This window comes from Drosophila arizonae, chromosome X (genome assembly GCF_054131065.1).
Source record: "Drosophila arizonae isolate 15081-1271.41 chromosome X, UAZ_ARI_1.0, whole genome shotgun sequence".
NCBI classification, from domain to species: Eukaryota; Metazoa; Arthropoda; class Insecta; order Diptera; family Drosophilidae; genus Drosophila; species Drosophila arizonae.
This window is the reverse complement of record NC_142927.1, coordinates 20,161,833-20,183,092: the sequence shown is the minus strand read 5'-3', so window position 1 is coordinate 20,183,092 and position 21,260 is coordinate 20,161,833. Positions and strand designations below refer to the sequence as shown.

The 21,260-nt window shown below is 36.2% G+C and overlaps 1 protein-coding gene across 1 annotated transcript; it reads right to left on the bottom strand.

Moving 5' to 3' along the window:
• Nucleotides 1–97: 97 nt before the first annotated feature.
• On the bottom strand, nt 98–20,745 carry LOC108619055 (uncharacterized). Its single transcript, XM_089473073.1, has 2 exons — nt 20,073–20,745; nt 98–10,733 (listed from the first exon to the last, which is right to left on the bottom strand). Exons 1-2 carry the CDS (start codon nt 20,396–20,398, stop codon nt 10,724–10,726), a joined length of 336 nt encoding a protein of 111 aa, XP_089329199.1. The 5' UTR covers nt 20,399–20,745; the 3' UTR covers nt 98–10,723.
• Nucleotides 20,746–21,260: the final 515 nt, after the last annotated feature.

Below are 21,260 nucleotides of genomic sequence, written 5' to 3'. Positions count from 1 at the left end.
GAGACACAGTGATGAAGGGAGAGGGAGTGAGAGCGCGCGTGAGTTGCGCTCGCGGAAGCGGAAGGAAACTCAACAGTTGGCACATTACGGCCGCTACTTGTTGTTGCTTGCTTGATGCCTTGCCATACAATTTATGGCAAGCTCATTTATTGCATTTATTGAACACACACACATAGGTAGATATGTATATAGATGCGTATCCTAAATGTTTGAGTAAGCAATATCATGCCCCAAAGCCGCACTATGCATCATTTCGTCCAAGCGAAGCAGCTGATATTTATTTCTCGCAAACGCTTCCACTATACTCTCGGCCAATTGCTTCCTGAGCAGGCCCTGACGTCGCAGCACCCGTCGGACCTTCCTCTCAAAATCCTTGTCCGACGTTGGCTTTGGTGGCCTCGGAGTTGTCATGGTTTGTCGAGCGTCCCTCGTGCGCAGCTTTGACCACAACTCAGCCAGGTGAATATTTTCGGTGGAACTGTCTTCCAACACCTTCGATGCACTCTCACTCGACAATTGGGAGAGATCGGTTTCCCCAGTGGCCGACTGCAGGATACAACAGCAGCAGAGCAACAGCAACAATAAAAGGCAACGCATCTCAGTTTCAGTGTATATTCGCTTCTATAATGCTCTGGCCAAAATCGTCGCTACTTATAGTCAAAGCCGTCACAACAGTTTAGCCAGCCGCCAACACCTTTGACGTATGAGATAAGCTTTGATTTATTTACAACTATTTTAATTAACTTTTTGCACTTCCTCAACAAAATTTGCAGATATTTATTGTGTTGTCTGCGACGCAGTTAAGAGGCGCTTGTCTAGAACAGACCAGTGGAAACCGTCCTTTATGGCTGCCACGTGAATCCTGGCAAGCTACACTGGCATATCCAGCTTCACTTTACTTAAGTGCCACTGATCTAGCTCATAGGTAACATATGTCTTCTTACATTGCTTCAGTAGCTTCAATGCCTTCTTCCTTCTATATTGATTAGTAAATTATTAAAATTTGACCAACTATTTGCAGTGTCATAAGGTAAAACGACTAAAACAAATCGAATATCTGTTCAGTTTAATTAATCTAAACACGTATCGATAAGTTATCGATAGACAAAGTCAAACCTCTTGTAAGACTTCTTCTCACGAATGCAAATCTCTTAACTTTCCCATTTAAACTCTACAAAAATATATAATAACATCTATATCATACACATAACAATGAGTTCAATGAGCTCCGCATTTCACTGCTGCAGTGAAATTTATCTAGAACAAATTGCTTTTTCAGACAACGCTCATAAACATTTTAGAAACACGTCTAAATTATGAATTGGTATTTGAAAAATTTGTCGCCATTTGAAGTATTGACATTTGTCTGAGCCGCATACGCGTCACGCGTGTGATTTTCTATATAAATAACATTTATCGATCATTCATTATTCATCATAATCGATTGGTCTGAAATTGGGTACCCCCCAGCCAACCACAGCATACCCAACGTGCATTTTAACAAAGCAATTATTTGTTTTAGGTTAACAGATGTGTGACCGGCTTTCGTGCCCGTTTATGTCCGTTCGTCAATTTAGCACCCGAACTCCACCTGCATGTCACAAATAATTCATATGTATATGCGCCCAATTGACAAGTGACAACGGAATACAATATTCACCCACAGCTGCACATTAATGTGGGCAGAGGGTGTGGCATACTTTCAGGAGCAGCACAAACAGTAGAGCCCGACTAATAAGGAACTATCGTTGTAAAAGCTAAGTGCGCCGGATATATGTAGATATACACTATACTAAATTGCTGAAGAAACTGAAAATTAGAAGAAACTAATAAAATCGAAAACTAGTTCGAAATTTCATTGATTTTCAAAATTTTTTTTATATTTTATAATTTTGTGTAATAAAAAATATATAAAATGTTTTACTGTTGATTTCATGGTATTTTTAAAAAACTGTTGTATTTAATTTATATTTATTAAATTTATTTAATAAATTTAATTGAATTAATTTTTAGTGAATTTTATTTTATTTTAATATATTTCTTAGACTTTTTTTTTTATACATACATATGTGTATTATTATATCATAAAATAATTTTTCTTCTATACTTGAAACTGATAAAAAATTTTTGAATTATAATTGACTTTATTATTAAAATATATTTTTTAACATGTATTTTATAGTATATTTTCGTTTGGTGTATGTTATCTACTTCTAGGATTTTCTTTTTTAATAATAACATATAACATTTTATAGTGTGGCCCATCATAGGCCCTATAATTTCAGCTTTCTAGGCTATTGGCACAATGACCAAGTCATTTAGATATACATATGTATGTATGGACGTACTTGCGACTGTTTGTCTGTCTGTCTGCCTGCCTGTCTGTCTGTCTGCTTGTCTGTCTGTCTGTTTGTCGACCTGCTATCAATGGACAATCAATGTGGCGGTATATTAGAGACATATAGAGTGCATGTCACAGTGTCTGTGGCTCGTTGTGCAGTTTGAAAATGTAGCCAGATGCCGATGGATGGGGAGAGGCTAACGAAGGTGACGGTGTTGTCTAACAAAATGTTTTCACATTATTCAAATGAAATGCTTTTTATTGTCTGTACACAGCAAACTGACAGCAACAAGAACAACAATGGGAATAATAATAATAATAATAATAATAAAAACAAAAAAATAATCAAATATAATGAACAGGACGAATATTAAATACCCTTTACTTTTATAATTAGAAGTAAAAGAACTCTGCTTTATATACATACAATATTTATCGAAAAGAACCTGAAAATTATCATTCGATAAATTATATCTTATACAATGAACGAACTCTATGTTATGGCTTTATATTATATATATGGAAGCTCGAAGTTCCCAAAGACAAAGTTAGGATAACTTTAACAACAGATCTAATTTCTATACAACAACTAATTTTGTATATAACTTTAGTAAAGTGCGAGCTAACATATATATAGCAATACGCTCTAATGACTTTTGGCCAATTGTCACAGAGACAGATGGATACGGTTCGAATTACTCAAATGGGAATACTGGCCACGAATATAGATATACTATATACCTTAATTTCTATAAGTGTATCAAAAGCAAGCAAATCGTCATAAAACAAAAAGCAAACTGAGCAAGCAAGACAGCTGTAGACCGAGGGAGAGAGAGAGAGAGAGAGTGTGAGAGAGGGACAGAGAGTGGGCGAATTGAAAAATATTACCTGCATTCAGGGAATACAATGAATCATTTTGGTCTTTGTTTTAAATGTGTGTATGTGTGTGTGCTAGTGGGCAGCAGCAATGGAGTAGAAGAATGCAAGGTGGGCGGGTACTAGGGGATGGCAACAAAATGGCGCGACATTTGTGAAGGAGAGGATAGAAGGAAATATAGTGTTTGAATGTTTTTAAGCAATCAACGATAAATGCAATTTCAATTTTCATTAATCTGCTTGGTTAAGGGACATGCACACGAATCACACACACACACGCAAATATATAGCACGCACATGCAGAGCACAGCTGTCAGAATGAGACAGCATGACGAGGGGCGGGAGTGTGGTGCCAGAGGCAGGGTGGGAGGGGATTCGAGAACAAAGAATACCAAGGAATTGTGAGAGCTGAAAGTTGTGCGCTTATCAGCGACTGTCAAAATGTTATGCGTACATCTGTGTATGGGTGTGCATTACGATAGACAAACAAAAAGAAGCAGCAACAGAGAAACAGAGTGGGATAGACAGAGAGCTGGCAGGATCCAGCGCCACAATGCATTGGATGGAGAGTGAGAAAGTGAAAGACTTTTGCGCTAAGATAGAAAGATTTGAATACAAATTATTTGTCATTTCGCTGCCATTGAACCAGTGAATCAGTTCATTCAGTTCACCACCAGTGCAAGACATTAACAAAATTGCTAGCATTTGTCTTCAAGCACTGAGCTGCTTGATTTGCAGCATCAGCTGATAATACTCGAGTTCAACTCAACTGACTGCAGCTGAGAGCATTGCACTTTGCTCTCACTCTTAGATACGTACACGTTAACTGGCAACTTGAACTAGTTCCGTTAGTTCGTTTTGCTGTTCAGTTTGTTTTGATTTGATATATGCAATTTTCAGGGTTATTGCGTAAATTGTTCATGAGTTTTTTAAAACTCGACTATAGTAACTGGAACTAGTTCAATTATTCTTTATTCTTATTATTGAGAACAAATATGAACTAGTTTCCTTAACTGTTTAAATAAAAGTTTGCCACCATAAGATGTTATAACTGAAATTGATCTAAGAAAAAGCTATTCCATCTAGATTATCTAAAGCGCTGTGGTTCATTTCCTAGTTCAGCTATCTAAAAAACAAATTTTTAAATGATCATATATCATAGTCACCGGAAATAGTTCAATTATTCAAAATGATTTATTTACTGTTCGTAATTGGTTCATTAGGTGAATTGTCATAACAAAAAGCTACTCAAATTAGAATATTATAAATTATGACTGGTTCATTAACTGATTTATCTGTTATTTTAGTCGGTTAATGAACACTCCACGAACGGTTTCCGACTAACAGAAATGTTGAAAATGTTTGGATTTCAGATATAGCGCACAGGCTGTATATAAGACACACACACACACACACACACATACACACATATTTAAATGATGATATATGTTACGCGTGTAAGTGGTTCATTTAGTGAAAGCATTACAAAAGCTTCCTATGCAAAATTAAGTACACGGATGCTTCTGCTTTAAAAGCACTTGACGTTAAGAAGACTTTCGGCTGCCAGTCCCCCAGGCTTCATAAGAAATGTCAGGCCATAAGGCAGCCGCAGCAGCAAAAATGTGATATGAGCCATGACGTTGCCGAGCGCCGAATTTAGACGTCTTGGGCGTCTAGGCGTTTTGGGCTGTAGATATATGTATGTATGCGTGCGTCTGTGTGTGTGTGTGTTTATGTGTGTCTGGGCCAGAAACGAGAGCAGCTGTTGAGGGCCGGCCCATTGCCTAGGCCTATGTAGTGCGGCTACATGCATATCTACATATATAGTTAGTTGCCTTGGTGCCGCCTCAAAGAGACAAGTCAAGCAGAGCCAAAGCCAGCGCCAAAGCCAAAGCCAGAGCCAAAGCCAGAGCCAAAGCCAGAGCCAGAGCCAACGCTAGAGCGACCTAGTCACCAGGCATGCCACAAGGATTGGCCTCGCCAATGATTGCGCCAACGACTGCGGCCTGTGTGATATGTTAATTTGCTTCTAAACTACACAGCGGTGCTCGGCTGTGGCCGTTGCCAAAGAAAATCCTCGAGCTGCCAAAAACGGGAAATAATAATAATAATAACAGCAGCAGCAACAATAATAATATACCTCGTACAAGTGCTTCAGGGCCAGATCTATATGACTTCAATCAAGTGTTGATAGACTTCAAGTAACTGAGCTAGTCTGGCCTACCTGGCTAACAGTTGGGATATATACATTCATCCATATGTATCAAGATTATATCATTTTCTTATCTTACCAACTGATATGCTTAGATAACACTTTGCTTGTATACATGTACCTCAATTTAACTATAGTTAAATCCAGTGTTATCAGAATATAGAGATTGTAAGAAAACATAAGAGAGCAAACATTCATAATTTACAGGGTATCATCAAATCGCACACTCTTACTGGGCTTATATTCTGTGGATTTTGTTGTATCTTAAATTTTTTTATAATTTTTTTTTTTTTTTTTTTTCTACTTTCTTTCTCATAATGAAATTTGTGACCCGGTCGCATTGACACGTGCGAACTGCCGTGTCAGGCCCCCTTTGGCGTTCGTTTTTCAGCTGCTTGTTGTTGTTGTTGAATTTAATGCGGTTTGTTATTTATTAGATTTACACAAATGGCATTTTGGGCCTAGTCACAGAGAGAGAGAAAGAGAGAATGAGTGAAGCCGAGACTTTACTATTCCAACAGCTTCTGACTCTTGTCGCCTGCCAGGCGTTAAGTGCTTGCCTGTGCCCAGCTGTATGCAGAGCCCGCTGTGCGAAGAGCATAATGTGGGCAAAATAAAAATGAACAAAAAATTATTGAAAATTCATTTAAATGTCAGCGAGGCAGAGTAGAACAGCTCAGAGCTGAGCAGGGCAGAGCTGAGCAGAGTTGAGATGAGCAGCGCAGCGCACCAAACTGGCGCAACATGTCGTATGCGTAATATTAAATATTTAAGGCGCTTACATTTTTAATGCGAACGTTAGCATGGGGTTGCTCAAGTTGAGCTCCGGACCGATTCAGCCCCACCTGCCCCCCATCCGGCCAACAGACAACCCACCCCAGCCACCCCAGAAACACAGACGTTAAGAAAGATGAAGACGTGATAGGCAATGCCCGACACGCAAAGCACATGAGACACGCAAATATTTCACACGGAATCGATAAAAATATTGTTAATTAATATTCGTAGAGCTTTAAGTGACAGCAGCCATCATATCTTATCAGATTTCGATTGCTTTAAAAGCAAGTTATATCCATTTAAATTTACACTATATTGTATCGTATAATAAAGTTGTTCTATGCATATTATTTTGTTTAAATGCATTATGCACTTACCTAATAACCTATATATATTTCAAGTGGGCCTCCATAAAGCAGCCCAGTGCCAGGAGCTAATCCTAAGCTGCTTATTAATATTGATTGTACGCAATTAACCTGGGCATACTTGCGTCAATAGTTTCATTTTTTCCACTGAGCTGATTATATTTCCTTGTTGTTGTTGTTGATGTTGTTGTTGTTGCTGTTGTTATTGCATGAATGAAATATCTGCAGGAAATGCCTTTCACTTTTGACAGATAAACCATCTAAAGATGAGCTAAGATGTTGCCTGTCGAGTGTATCTGAATCTTGTAAAGGTGTGTTCACTGTGATAGGACTTCAGCTGCATTTTGAATCAATTGGGTATGAGTTGAGATATTATGATGAGAATACTTTTTCGCTCCCACAGCAAACGGAAGAGATATTAAGAGAAAAGAATGCACGAGTCAAATCTGACCGACTAGGATATACACTAAACTTCATAGCGAGCAGCAAAAAAAAAATTATAATAATAATAATAATAAAGCAGCAGCTTATTTCTTTATATATATAAACAAAGATATACATATATGTATATTTAAATTTTGATTTGAAGGAATCGAGTCTAACACTTTTACATGTATGAATTCAATATATGTTCTATATTTTCTATGGATTTTATGAAGTCGACCCCGCATTTTATTATATATCAGTTACGTATATTTAAGCAAGTATGTATCTAATATTCTGAAATCGCATTTTCAATGGTTTCGGGGTATCCAAACGTAAGTCTCCAGGCGGACAGACAGAGAAACAACAGCTGACAAATAAAGAAATGGACAGGCGAAGAGACAGACATACAGAGAAACCGAGAAGATGGACAGACAGAAAAACAGAGATACAGACAGAGAGACAGAAACTCTGACATATAGACAGACAGACAGAAAAACAGACCGATTTACAGACTAAAAGACAGACAGATTTTCAGACATACAGATAGACAGACATAAAGACATCAGAAATACAGACAAAAATACATACAGACAAACAGATTTACAGGCAGACATATAGACAAATATACATACAGACAGACAGACAAACAGATTTACAGACATTCAACTTTACAGACATACAGACAGATATACATACAGACAGTCATACAGCCAGAAGGACAGACACAGTCCCACAGAGAAGCCTCGCCAACAAGAGATATGCACATGATGATGAATCAACTAAGCTAATATGCTCATCTAACTGTTCGAACAAGTTATCAAATGCATTGGAAAACAGCAAAGTGTTGACAACATGAGAGCTACCAAGAGCCAGCAGGCAGCAACAACAACAGCAACGGCAACAACAACAACAACAACCGCAATGACAGCATCAACAATAACAACAAGCGGGCGACGACATTCAACATATTTTGATTGCCTTCCAACAGTTAACTGTTTATTGTTGGTTGTGCAATTTAAATCCAATTGACAACAATAACAAACAGAGCACTGACAATGTCAACAGCAAAAGCAAAATGCGAGCAACAATTCAAAGGCCCGCGAAAAAGTTTCAGCAAAAAATCTGCATATTTATATATACAGCGTGACAGAGAGAGAGAGAGAGAGAAAGATATCTATAAGCACCTTTATATATAAATATTTATAAACATTAGATGGTATATTTAAATTGATGCAACTATAGAGGTGGAATTTGCGTTTGATTTTGATCTTCTATTTGGTGGTATCAGGTTCGTGGCTCATAAAATAAAAGCTACTATTTGGCAGTGCCCTTAACATGTTTCTATTTCATTTGTGCTTCCCTTCGGCATTCGACAGCAAATGTTTTTTTTTTTCTTTTTTTTTCTTTTTTTGTGGGTCACAGAAATGACAAACAACGATTATGCAATGATATCAATTTCCCACGTAACTGGCGCACGTCTTTGGCCCCAGCAATTTATTGACATTGGCTGTAAGACATTTTACGGGCCCTAAGAAGTCTGCCGACAGGAAATCGAAATCGACGAGCACGAAACCAAGAAGCCAATACAACGCGTCGTATGCGTAACCAGAATCTAGTGCCAAGAAGTGGCAAGCGAAATAATGCAACAAATTTAAGGAAAGTGGATGGGGCATGGATTTATGTGAACACAAGTAAAGCCATTTCAGTCGTGCATTACCGACTGTAGAATACTCATCCACGGCTACACTTAAAGCTGACAGATCTATTTTCTGATTTGCTACGACCCAATTGGGATATATAGCTATTCTAAAGGTAAATTTCATTTTATTTCGATTTACCATGTCCCCAAATAAAACGCTTTATATTCAGATCCACTTTACCATGTCCCTAATTGATTTTGAACAATTCTTCAGGATCATAACAATAATCCATATGCACACTTAAAGCTTTTTAGCCCTAAAGCTGTGAAAGATAACGTTTCTTCCGAGTTGCCACGCCCCTAATAGGCATATATACATACGCCATATGTAGTGGGTGGATCGGACAACACTTGTTGATTCGAAGGTATACGCATTGCACCCAACCAATATACTCATTTCACTTTCTTGAAAGAGTACAAAAATATTTAAAAAATGTATATTTAAAAAAATAAATAAATAAATAAAATAAAAAATAAAATTTACAATAAAGACGATAAAAATACATGCTCTCTATTAAAAATACTCTCAAATACTCATTTAAAAAGGCTTTAAAGAACATCAATATCCATTTCGATGTGGAACAGGTGAGGAAAGGCAACGAATTTCTATAGATTTTTTTTTTCGTTATAAAGCATATTGCGGTGCCTAAGCCAACCATTTCCCCACCTCCCCTAATCTTGTGACAAAAACCCCAACATGCTAACCAAACCGGGGGACCGCCGCGCCTCGCTTCACCGCCCACATTACCTAGTCGCACCATAATCAAAACATCTTTCTGCTCACAATCCCAGCTGCCTTTTTCGCTTTCGTATTATGTGTTGTTGTTGTTGTTGTGAAGAGGGAAATATGATTACAATGGTTGACACAGAACAGTGCCAGGTGGAAAGCTTGTCACATATGTATATATTGCCCGGTCTGCGTTGTCTGTTGTGTGGGCGTGGCAGTTTATGTATATAACATATATAGAAGGATATACATATGTGTATGCATAAAAAATGTACATATATGCATATAAACAATAAATAATGCCTGCTTAATAATAAATGAATACGCTATATACCCTAACCGCAAAAAATATTTTTACAGTTTAGATTATTACATCATTTATTTGGCTTAAAATTAAAAAAAAAAAAAAATTATATATATGTATATACATATATATAAATGTAAATATATTTGTTTCAATATTTACTTATTAGATGTATTTAATAATATAAGCATTAAAAACTATATTTTTATTATTTTCGTATTATATTATTTTTAATACATAATAAATAAATCCTAATCGTATATTAATATCAATTTAAGTCCATTTTAAATATCTAAAAATTATATTTAAAATGGACTAAAATTGTGAATTATTAATATATTAAGATTTATTTATTATGTACTAAAAATAAAAAGTATATAATTTAATATTTTTATTATGTATAAATGTAAAAGTACCCCTACTAATTTTTTATTATATTTTTATTTTGTTTGAAATGTATTATTTATATATTATTTATTTTATTATTATTATATCTTAAAAATTTAAGAGTATTTTTTATATTTTACATTTGAACTTCCAATAAAAACATTCTTCATATATATCTTTAATCGCTCGACTGGAAAGAGCATCATTGTCGTTTTGTTATTCGCTCTTTTTTTTATATTTTCAGCTTTATTTAATTTTGAAATTCGTTTTTCGATTGTTCTTCGTTTGTAATTATTTTGCGTAAAACGTGTAAATTTTTCATGAACTCTGCGCCATGCGTAATTAATTATATTATATAATTAAGCACAAATTAAAAGCATTGTTTGCAATTTGCCTTTCACGCGTGTAGACAAACACGTAAATATTACAAATAGTTCGCGCCGGGTCAAGAGATAAACGAACATTTTGTATTTATTAAATAGACCGCAAATTCGATGCTGGCATTTTAATTCATTCGAAGATCTCACTGTAAATACCTGATATTTGTCGGCGAAATTCTATTTATAAACGGGCTTAAAGTACCAAAACATGTAATATACATCGCTCTACTCACGTATCACTGCAATGAAACAAGATTTAAATCGTATTAGGTGGATAGATAAATAAAGTCAATCAATAAAAAAAATATATAAAATGCAATATGTGGAATAAAATGCATATTATATAAAAATATAGGACATACAACTATCCTATAGATAGATATATGGATAGATAGAGAGATAAAAAGATGGATTGATGGTTAGATAGATCGATGAATAGATGTATATAAAGATGGATAGATATAGATAAATCGATATATTATATTATAGATATATGCATTAAGGACAATTTAAAGGCATCTCTAAAGACAACCTCTGCTTGAAGTCTTATATATACACAAGCACACATACAGCCACGTATATACAACAATATTAGATATCATGCTTCCTCTTCAGCACCTAGCTCTGTCGAATGCTTTAAGAACATCCGCTTTTGTTGTCCAATATCTATTAACTTTTTGCAACTCAGGTCTGGCATCAGAATAATAAATGTTAACAGTTAAGTCTACGTACATGTCTATGTGTACTATACCACATGAAACCGGCTTAACTTAGTTGATACACTCATTTCATATATGTATGTATTTTCTCAATGCAATATACCTCTACTCAACTCATATTTCGAGGCAACAAGCTTGACCTCTTTGGCACACTGAAATTTTAAGCTGCAATGAAAATACCCCCAACTGTAAGTCACATTGTAGCTACACTGCAAGAATGCTCCAGTGTGCGGGCTCATTTCGTTCTATAAATTTCAAATAATTACAGGACGTACAAATACAGGATGTCACCTAAGTTGCACATTGTTTCTGCTTCCTGTGAGATAATCAGAGGATAGGAGATGTGGCGTATTGATCGAGTACAATTAACAGAAATGCTATTCGCATAGGAAATAAATAACTAAAGCCAAATACATCAAATGCATTTAGTAATAAATATTTTATAAATCAAATTTCGCATGCAGTCGGCGCATTGTGTGCATTTGTTGTTAGTTTTTTCTTTTTTAGACTTGACATTAACTTGTCCACGTGGCAAAACTTTCCTCACACGTCAATTTCACTTAAAGTGTTGTTAATGCTGGAGGGCTGTGTGTGTGTGTGTGTGTGACAAGGTCTTGTTTTAAAGTCAATTTTTCAAGCTTTGTTTTAAATAAATAAGTCAAATGCTATATATTGGATATAACTAAAATTTCGGCTAACAAAATTTTCTTTTAATTATAAGAATTCAGAGAGTCTAAGAAAATTAAGTTTTTACTACTGTGCTAATAAAAATGATCAATTATAATTTAATTAAATTTAAAATAAATCAAGTTTCAGTTCTCATAGAAAAAAGTGTGGATTATAAAATAGATATAGTTAAAATGTTTGTCATACATACATGCATATATATTGTATATATACGATATTATGATTTTAACGATTTCTGATTATTGTCTCGGATCTAACTTATTGTCTTGGATTTAAATTTTGACAGTAGAACCTAGCTCAAGTTTTCATCAATGACATTGACGCCTCACAAAGCTCCAGAACATCCTTGAGGATTTAATAATTAAAATCAAATAATAATAATAATAATAATTAAATTAAATAAAAAAAAAAAAAAAACCAAATCTTAAATAAATTTTATTTTATTTTATTTAATTTTTTTTTTTTTTTTTTTGTAATATACAAGTATACAAACAAAAAATTTAATTTATTTAATATATATTTTGTAGTTTATCACATTTTATAGTAAACAAATTCCTCTGCATTAGCTGCATATGATAATAGCTATTTACATTCGCTGACTCAATTCGATTCGTCGCAAATACATTTGATACTCTATATATTTGCAATATATATTTAATGTAGCCTCCATGCACATTCTGACTCCTCAACGAATACCAAAATGAGTAGAGAGAAAAGAAAAAAAGCGAAAACTTTTAGAAAGCTGAAGGTCAAAGCATTTTGGCCTGTCAACGCGTTGCTCTTGTAGTTTTTCAGTTTTCTTCTGATGCTGCTGCAGGCAACAAATATTTTTACAGGCGCCAGAAATGTAGCTGGCATGTGCAAAGACCAGCAAGCGCGCCGCACACACACACACACACACACATACATATATAGAGTGCTGAACACACTTGCGAGTCAAAGAGAAGATGCAGTAAAGTATTTGACGCTCATGGCTTTGTTTGCCAACAATTTCTAAGCGCATATTTACTTTAAATTGTTGGACCATATTTTGTTTTTGTTGCACTTCATGTTGCAATATTGCAAGAATTGTTGTTGTTGTCGTTGTTGTTGTTGCTGCTGGCATATATTTCATATTTTTTGGAGAGTGAGCAGCAGTTGCACTTTGCATGCTGCATGCGACATGCATATTTCGTTCACTGCAGTTTAATGCGCTAGCATTTTATGTGTGTGTTTTTGTGTGACGCTCAGCGCCATTCAAGTGGAGGTGGTGGTGGTAGTACTGGTGGTGTTGGTGGTGGTGCAGCGCTAAGACGCCACGAATACCACATAAAAACTTTCAACGTTTCGCTTTTAATATTGGACAGCAGCCGTATATGTGATGCAAGTAGTAAAACTATTTGAGAGCCAAATGAAATTCAGTCAAATACGACTAACTTTGGGTTAGATCTCCGCCTGCAGTATATGTACTATAGATGAGTACATTTTTATCTATATGTAGACGACAGATGAGCCGTACTATCTGCAGCTAAATATATACAAGTATCTATACTACAGATGAACAGAGCTAAACTCTGCGCTTTGCGACTTATCTCTTATTCATTGGCAGATGATTCATTAACGAACTAAATAATTCATTTAGTAAGAGTGCTCGAGCCGAGACTGCTCGACTGGAAATCCTCTGAACCCGGCAAAGAGCTGATATTCCCATATTCCTTTCATTCTACTTTTATACTGTGGGAGCTAGACTAAGCTCGTCGCGCTCACCTAGAATGTATACATGTTCTACTCTATATGTTACATACATTTTCACAAAACCAATACACCCCGATTACCCTGATTTTTAATGGATTCAGGGGAATACAAAAATAAATATTTGGACAAAAGTTATGTGACAGGCAGGACTTTCACATGTAGAGTTTTTAAATTAGCAGATTAAATTATATAGTTCTTAATCCGTTGTCCGCCCGTCCATTAGAACCCAGAGATCTCGTAAGTCACAAAGACTTGACTAAAACACACTTACTTCTTTATTCTATTCTACATTTCTCATAAGCAATCGAGTTTTTCCCAAGGCGACGACGAATTATTGGGGTTACTCTCATGTCATACAAAATTCTGTCCAAGGAATTCGGAATGCGAGAACTGAATTTTATATGATATCCAAATAAAAACCTCAATAATTCGTTGTCGCCTAGGGAATAATTGACAAATACAAATTTCAAACATACCAAAGAATTCCATCGATAAATAAATAAATCTACTACGAATCAACGGCGGCATCAAAATCTATGGAGTTCTTACGAATCAATGAATATTACCCAAGGCGGCAACTGTTTTTATGAATTATTAAAATTTTTGGGGGGAGCAATTTATAATGATGTGAGCATGAATTGCATTAGAATCCGGCTATAACAACTCCGCTATAAAGAGCCCGATTCTTAGACAAACTTAAATGGTTATAACGTTTTCGGTCCTTTGAGTGTCGTTATAATCTATTTGTTGTTATTTTATTTTAAGAGCTCAGACTTGTGAAAATTATAGCTAACAAATAATTGTCGACCGTTTCTTGATGTCTGTCAATAGATATCTTTCACTCACACTCTGAAAAAAAACTCAGAGAGCAACCCATTGCATCGGTTCTGCAACGAGTTTTTTTTTACGATCGAACAGAAACCCTTTATTCTGCTCAAGTCTTTCGTAAGTATGGGCATGTATGTGTATGTGCATGTGAAGACCGTTTGGATTGACTCTCATTGTGTGAACATCAATCGTATCGCTCCCTAAACGATGTTCGTGAAGAGAGCGTCACACGAACAGTTCAACTCCAGACGCTCAACAGAAAACGAAAAACGAAAAGTTCCGAAGATTCTTGCTCAGAGCGAGGGTCGATTGTACATGATTTTTATGATTTTTATACTCATTCACGAAAGTAAAACGAATATATTAGTATAATAGTTCTGATTGCGCAAACCGAGCGTAAAGAACTTAACGGTTCACAATTTTTATAAGTTAGGACAGGCTTTATATAAATATTAAGCATATACCTTCCCGATTCATTCAGCGTCCTCTGTATATTATATATATATATATATATTATAGCCACTTGATGAAGACAATATATTCATTTCCTACTTAAGTAAATTATTTTCATCATTAAAAGTATAAGCCAAATATGCCTTTTCGCCCTGATTCATCTTATCTTTCGACTCGAATGCTCTGCTTAATTTTTTTTTTTTTTTTTTTTTTTTTAAATAGTTTTCACATTTGAAATATTTGAATAAACAAACTGTTTTCATTCGTTGCCCAAAGATAAACTAATAAATTAAGGTTAATCTCTTTAATGAGATAATATCACTTTGCATAATATTAAACAGGAGTTACTTCTACCTAATCTTATTTCTGTCTCGAGCTTTTATCAATTTAAGTATTTTTTATACCCTGAACCCATTTTCAATGGGAAATCAGGGTATAATGGTTTTGTTGAAATGTATGTAACAGGGAGAAGGAGGCGTGGCAGACCCCACAAAGTATATATATTCTTGATCAGGGTGACGAGCTGAGTTGATTTGGCCCTGTCCGTCTGTCTGTCCGTCTGTCCGTCTGTCCGTCTGTCCGTCTGTCCGTCTGTCCGTATGTATGAACGCGTCGATTTCAGAAGATATAAGAGCTAGAGACTTCAAATTTTTTTTAAAATGTCCGTAATTACAGCGCGCATATCAAGTTTATCATTAAAATTCGATAACTCATCCCGATCTTTTTTTATCGATAAAAAACCTTATCGAAAACCAGTTATAAAATTATATCTTCTACACCTTTATTGCTAGAGTCTCCAAATTTTTAATGTATGCTTATATGCAATTTATACAATTTCGGTTTTTGTTAAAATTTACCCCCCACCCTTAAATTCACCCCCTCACCCTCACTTTTGTAAAAAGCGTATTTCAAATACTAGAGACTTGTGCTTTGGCAATTACATGCATATCCATGTTATAATCATAATCTGAAAGTTTCATGAAGATCATACGTCCATAAAAAAAGTTATTAAACAATTAAGTTCTCATAGTAAGCGCACACTGCAGCCCATGCGTTTATGCGTGGGTGCTTGTGTGTGTATGTGTTTGTGTATGTGTGTGTATGTGTATGTGTGTGTGTATGCGCTTGTGTATGTATGCGTGTGTGTGTGTGTATGTGTGTCTGTATGCTTGTGTGTGTATGTATGCCTGTGTGTGTGTGTGTGTGTGCGTGTTTCTTGTGTAAGCTGAAAGACGCGAAAAATTATTGAAATATCTATTGCTCCAAGGGTTCAGGGGATCTCGTAGTCGAGCAGTCTCGACTAGAGCTTTCTTACTTGTTTTTTTTTAAGTTTTTTTTTAATTTTTTATTTTTATTTTGACGGTACTCACAGCACTCCACTTGCTCCAATATGTGTATAAATTTATGTATGGCAACAATGTTATGAATATTTCATTTGTTATCGCTGCGACAGCAAGATAAAATGCTACACACACACACACACAGACAGACACAGAGAGACGTCAAGATTAAAGAGGGGCAGGCACGTGTGCATGTGAAATACATTTTCTGGGTCATTTTCAGTGTTCAGCGTGCAGCGTTTTTGGAGCTGGCGAAGCCCCAATGCAAAGGTTAACAAATGCAGCTACAAATGCAACCAAAAAACGGCTTTAAACATATGATTAATTATGAAATGTAGAGCAAGTGACACAAAAAGCCAAAGCCAGGTAAAAGCAATATTTATTGCACTGCACTTTGCCATGACACTGATATAAAGCCAAGGGAGCGAGCAGCAGAAAATAAATCTTAAATATAATTGAATGCAGTCGCTGCTCTGTTATGATATATTTAAATTAACTAACGGTTGATAATCAATCCATATATTCAAATAGTATTCTGAAAACATCTAATGGGGAAAATTGTAGTCAAGTCAATCTCTCATTGAATCAACTCTTTCATCAGTTTTTATTTCGCTTTCAGCTTAATACTTTGTCTATATCAATCCATTTGTCAATCAATATATTTATAGTTCTTTAAACCACATCGTCAATTCTTTGGGAAGGCAACTATCTTGTAGTCAATCAACAGCTACAATGGCGTCAATCAGCTTATCACTTTCTCTGACGAAGCACAAGTGCTTCAGTTAATCTGCCATTCACTCCATCAATCAGACTGTGAATTGGATTCAAGATTCAGCAAGCTGACCTTTCCTTTATTTGGTCAATCATAACAGTTAAGAGCACTAAATGAACGAAATGACACAGACAACATAAAGAGTGAGGGAGAGAGAGAGAGAGAAAGAGCGAGAGCGAGAGCGCTACGACAGCTGCCGCTCAATTAACAGACTTAAAATAAAGTCAGTCGCAAATATTTACAACGACTTCAGCTGGAGAATGGTAAATACTCGGCTAGGGCAAATGTGGAAATGGATAGTATGTGTGCGTGTGTGTGTATGTGACGAATGGTGGCTGGGCGCAAGATGGGGGCCAATGTGACTGCTGCCAACGTCCTGGCAAAAAGGATAAAAAGCCAACGTACTTCATTAATTTTAATTAAGCGCCCACAGCATGACACAAAAGTCAGCCCCAAAATGTGAGGTAGGCCGTAAAAATTTCAACTTTTGTGCCAATGCCACCTGGTAAATGGTACCTGCTAACGGGTGAGTGGTAAGCGCTGACTGCTGACTGAAGTCTGACTGAAGGTGACTAGAAACAGGACAACAACAAAAAAAAATATATATATATATAAATAAAAAAAATTAAAATAAAAAAAAATAAAAAAAAATATATATATATATACATATATAAAAATAGCAACAAAAAAATAAGAAAGTATTTCACATGTCTGCAGATGCTACAGAGCTACAAATTTAAAGGGCAGAAAAAAGCGTAGCTAAGGCCGGATATATATTAAAGGCATATTAAGAGTAGCTGATCTACTCTGAGGATTGAATATTTACAAAAACGTATTCATATAAATATATCAAATCATATTCATCTCAATAAATAAATTGTGAATGTGTTTTGTTCATTTCTGCCTTTAAGTTAATTAATACAGTTATTCCGCTAAACTTATAATTTAATATATTTATTATTCTCTGTTTCCTTGTCTATTGTTACTCTAGAGGCATATTTCCTGAGGCACGAGCACATTCCTAGACGCGCCTTAAAGTAGGCACACATTTTTTTATTTATTTATTTTTTTTTAATGACAAATTAGTCGCGGGCTTTTTAGCTTTTAGCTTTTTACTCTTGAACATTTCAACATTTGCCAGCTGGCAATTTTTCGATTTATTTTTTTACATATTTTGTTTTTTATTTTTATTTTTTTATTTATTTTTTTTTTATTTTATTTATTTTTTTTTTTTTTTTTGGGTTAACCTTGAGATTTTCAAGGGAATAATAAATAAATGTTGCTGACTCGACTCCATTTATCCCCGCCCTGACTCTCAATTTGTATGTACACATAATATTACCCTCTCTTAGGTAGTTTTATTTGCTTTGTTAGTTCCAGGCGATGCCTTGTAAATATATATGTCGAGGGAGTTGCTGCTACCAAGAACATAAATAAACATCTATGTAGATCTCATGTCATACATTTAACTTTTTGGCGCAACGCAAAAACCGCAAAACTTGAAACATTTCAATTTGGCTGCGAAATGGTTTAACTTTGACTCAGGACCGAGAATTGAGTGGACCCAGAGCCGCAAAGGCGTAGAGGCGGGGCATCATTTGCGTGAAGGGTTGATTTGAGAGACCGTAGCTCAGCAGTCGGCTAGCAGCTTTAGCGGAACTGTGACAAGCATTAAAGTCCAACTCTTAAATAAGTAACCATGAAGGACTTGGACGCATCTGTTGAAAATCTGAAGTTGAAGTAAAGTTGCAAATTGTTGGGGAATTAATAGCTGGCTGGCTGGCGAGCCGTCTGAAGTTTTCAACTGCTGCTAAATGCTTATTGACAAATGAGCTAAGCCGTTTGTAATGGCAGCGAATATCGACTTGTATTAAACGTGTGAATTAAGTTAACTATACAAATAATAAAAGTGAGCGAAGTTCAAATAAAGTTTGTAGTTTATAAAAGTTTATTTGGACAAAAGCGACAAATACTTAGAGAACTCAAAAAGAAATTGCAAAATTTAGTAAAGCTACTCTATATACACATAAACAAGGAAGAAGACTCTAGTCGAGACTGCTCGACTAGGATTCTCGATAAAAAATAAATCGGAAGAGTTATCGAAAAAATAAGATACACTCGCACTGCGTGTGGCATACACGAGTATACATGCAAAATTTCAGATCTCTAGCTCTTATATCTTCTGAGATCTAGGCGTTAGAGTATCTAATAGTCCTGCATGCTGACTTGATTTATTGAAGTGTAACCGTTTAGGTATTTAAAACACAGTCTAGCTCTAGACTACTTGGAACTTATCGAGTGCATAATGCTCATAATATCGCTCCCAGGACATATAAATCTCAACTAGAAACCCTCTATGGTAACCAAACCCTTCAATACTTCAGGAGGCCAGCAACAACTTTTGGAGTCTTTAGGTGTAAAACTGTTAGAAATGTTCATTTAATAATTAAGAGCTAAAGCTGAGCGACGATGAAGAATGCAAAGAGTTATAAACCATATACGAATATATATAGGTATGCTTATAAAGACAGATGTATAAAAATATATACATATATCCTTTATTAAAACCTATGCGCTGGAATTAAGAGAATCCATTTAAATTAGAAATTTTTTTAATTGAAGCGCGCGTGCGATGCAGACAGAAAATAAAAAATAAAATTAAGGAAAAACGCCATGAAAATGCCGAGGGAATGAAATGTGCGCTTGGCTGCGGCAGGCTGAGGCTGAGGCTGAGGCGTGGCTAGGAATTGTGGGCGGTGGGCGGTGGGTGGTGCTAAAACTAGCAAATTGAAATCGCAGCTGTAGAAGCGACAGCGTCTAGAAGAACGACAATAATAGTAGAGATCATAAAAATTGCGGAAAAGTCGAAATGGGCCATAGAAATGTTATACCCACACACACACTCGCGCACACACACATAGGCAGAGGCTGACATGCACATAAGCTGCGCGGCTAATTAGATTAAAACCCAACAACAACAACAACAACAGCAACAACTACAACAACAACTACAACATGTATAAAAACATGCGTCAGGCCACTTACTAATCCAACATTTCAATGTCATCCTCATCGTCGCTGTCATCGTAGCCGCCATCGCGTCGCTCCTCGTCGTCGTCATAGAACCTCGCCTCCTGGGCGGCATTCACCGGGCCGAAACGCTCGCGGCTGCGCTCGCGGCTCTGCTGGCCGCCTTCGTTGCTGTTGCTAATGTTGCTGGTGCTGCCACGCCCCTGAGCGGTAGCGGCGGCACGGCGACGCATTGTCGATTGCACGGCCAGGCCGACGCCCTGCTCCAATTCCTCCTCCTCTTCGTCGCTCTCGATCTCGATCTCGTCGAGATCGCGTTGGCTAATGCTGCGCTCCGGCATTGTTACTATCGCTTTAACTTTATATCTCTCGCCCTCTCGCTCGCTCTTTCTTTCTGTTGCTCTCACTCACTCACACACGCACAAGCAAAAAAAAATTGATATTTATATATTTATATATATGGCACGATTTATAACAGAGATTCAATCCAATCCAATTCGAGACAATTCGATTCCAATTCGATTCCAACTCAATTCCAATTCAATTCTTCGCACGACACGACACTTGCCACAGACACTTGCCACACGCTGAAGAGACTTGCACCGAACGCATCCAAAACTGCAATTGGCGCTGCGAGTGCGTCGCCAGTTGGCAGCAAGCGGCCAAAGTGGCCAATTGACTCGATGGGGCTTCGAAAAGGCCGCCAGGTGATTTCATTCCAGCTAATTCAATTAGCCCAGCCACAGAGTGCGGGCAAATGTCTAGCTGTAACTGTAGCTGTGTATGTTGCTAGAGCATTGCTTTTTCTGCTTCTGCTTCTTCTTCTTGCTCTTTTTGTTTTGAATGGGGTCAGCGATTTTTGGGGGCGACATTTTTTGGCGGCCATTACAGCTGGCATGGCTAAGCAGTAGGAAGCCCCAGTTTGTGGCCGAAAACAAAAAAGAAAATGGCTACAAACAAAATGAAACTTGAAATACATTTGCAAAAGAGTATCTAACAGATTCCAAAGTACTATTGATTGCTGTAGCTGAGAGAGTTTTTAATATGAGATATTTGTATCTGAAAAATATGTTTGAATGTGGTATGTTTTTATCTGAAAGATAACTTATTATCAATATCACATTTTGGTATCTGAGAGATAGTTTTTATCAATCTATGTATCAAATGTATCTGAAAGACATTTGTACTTGAAAGATACTAAAA

Coding starts and splice junctions, on each gene's coding strand:
- LOC108619055 (XM_089473073.1), bottom strand. CDS start 20,398: ATGCCGGAGCGCAGCATTAGCCAACGCGATCTCGACGAGATCGAGATC.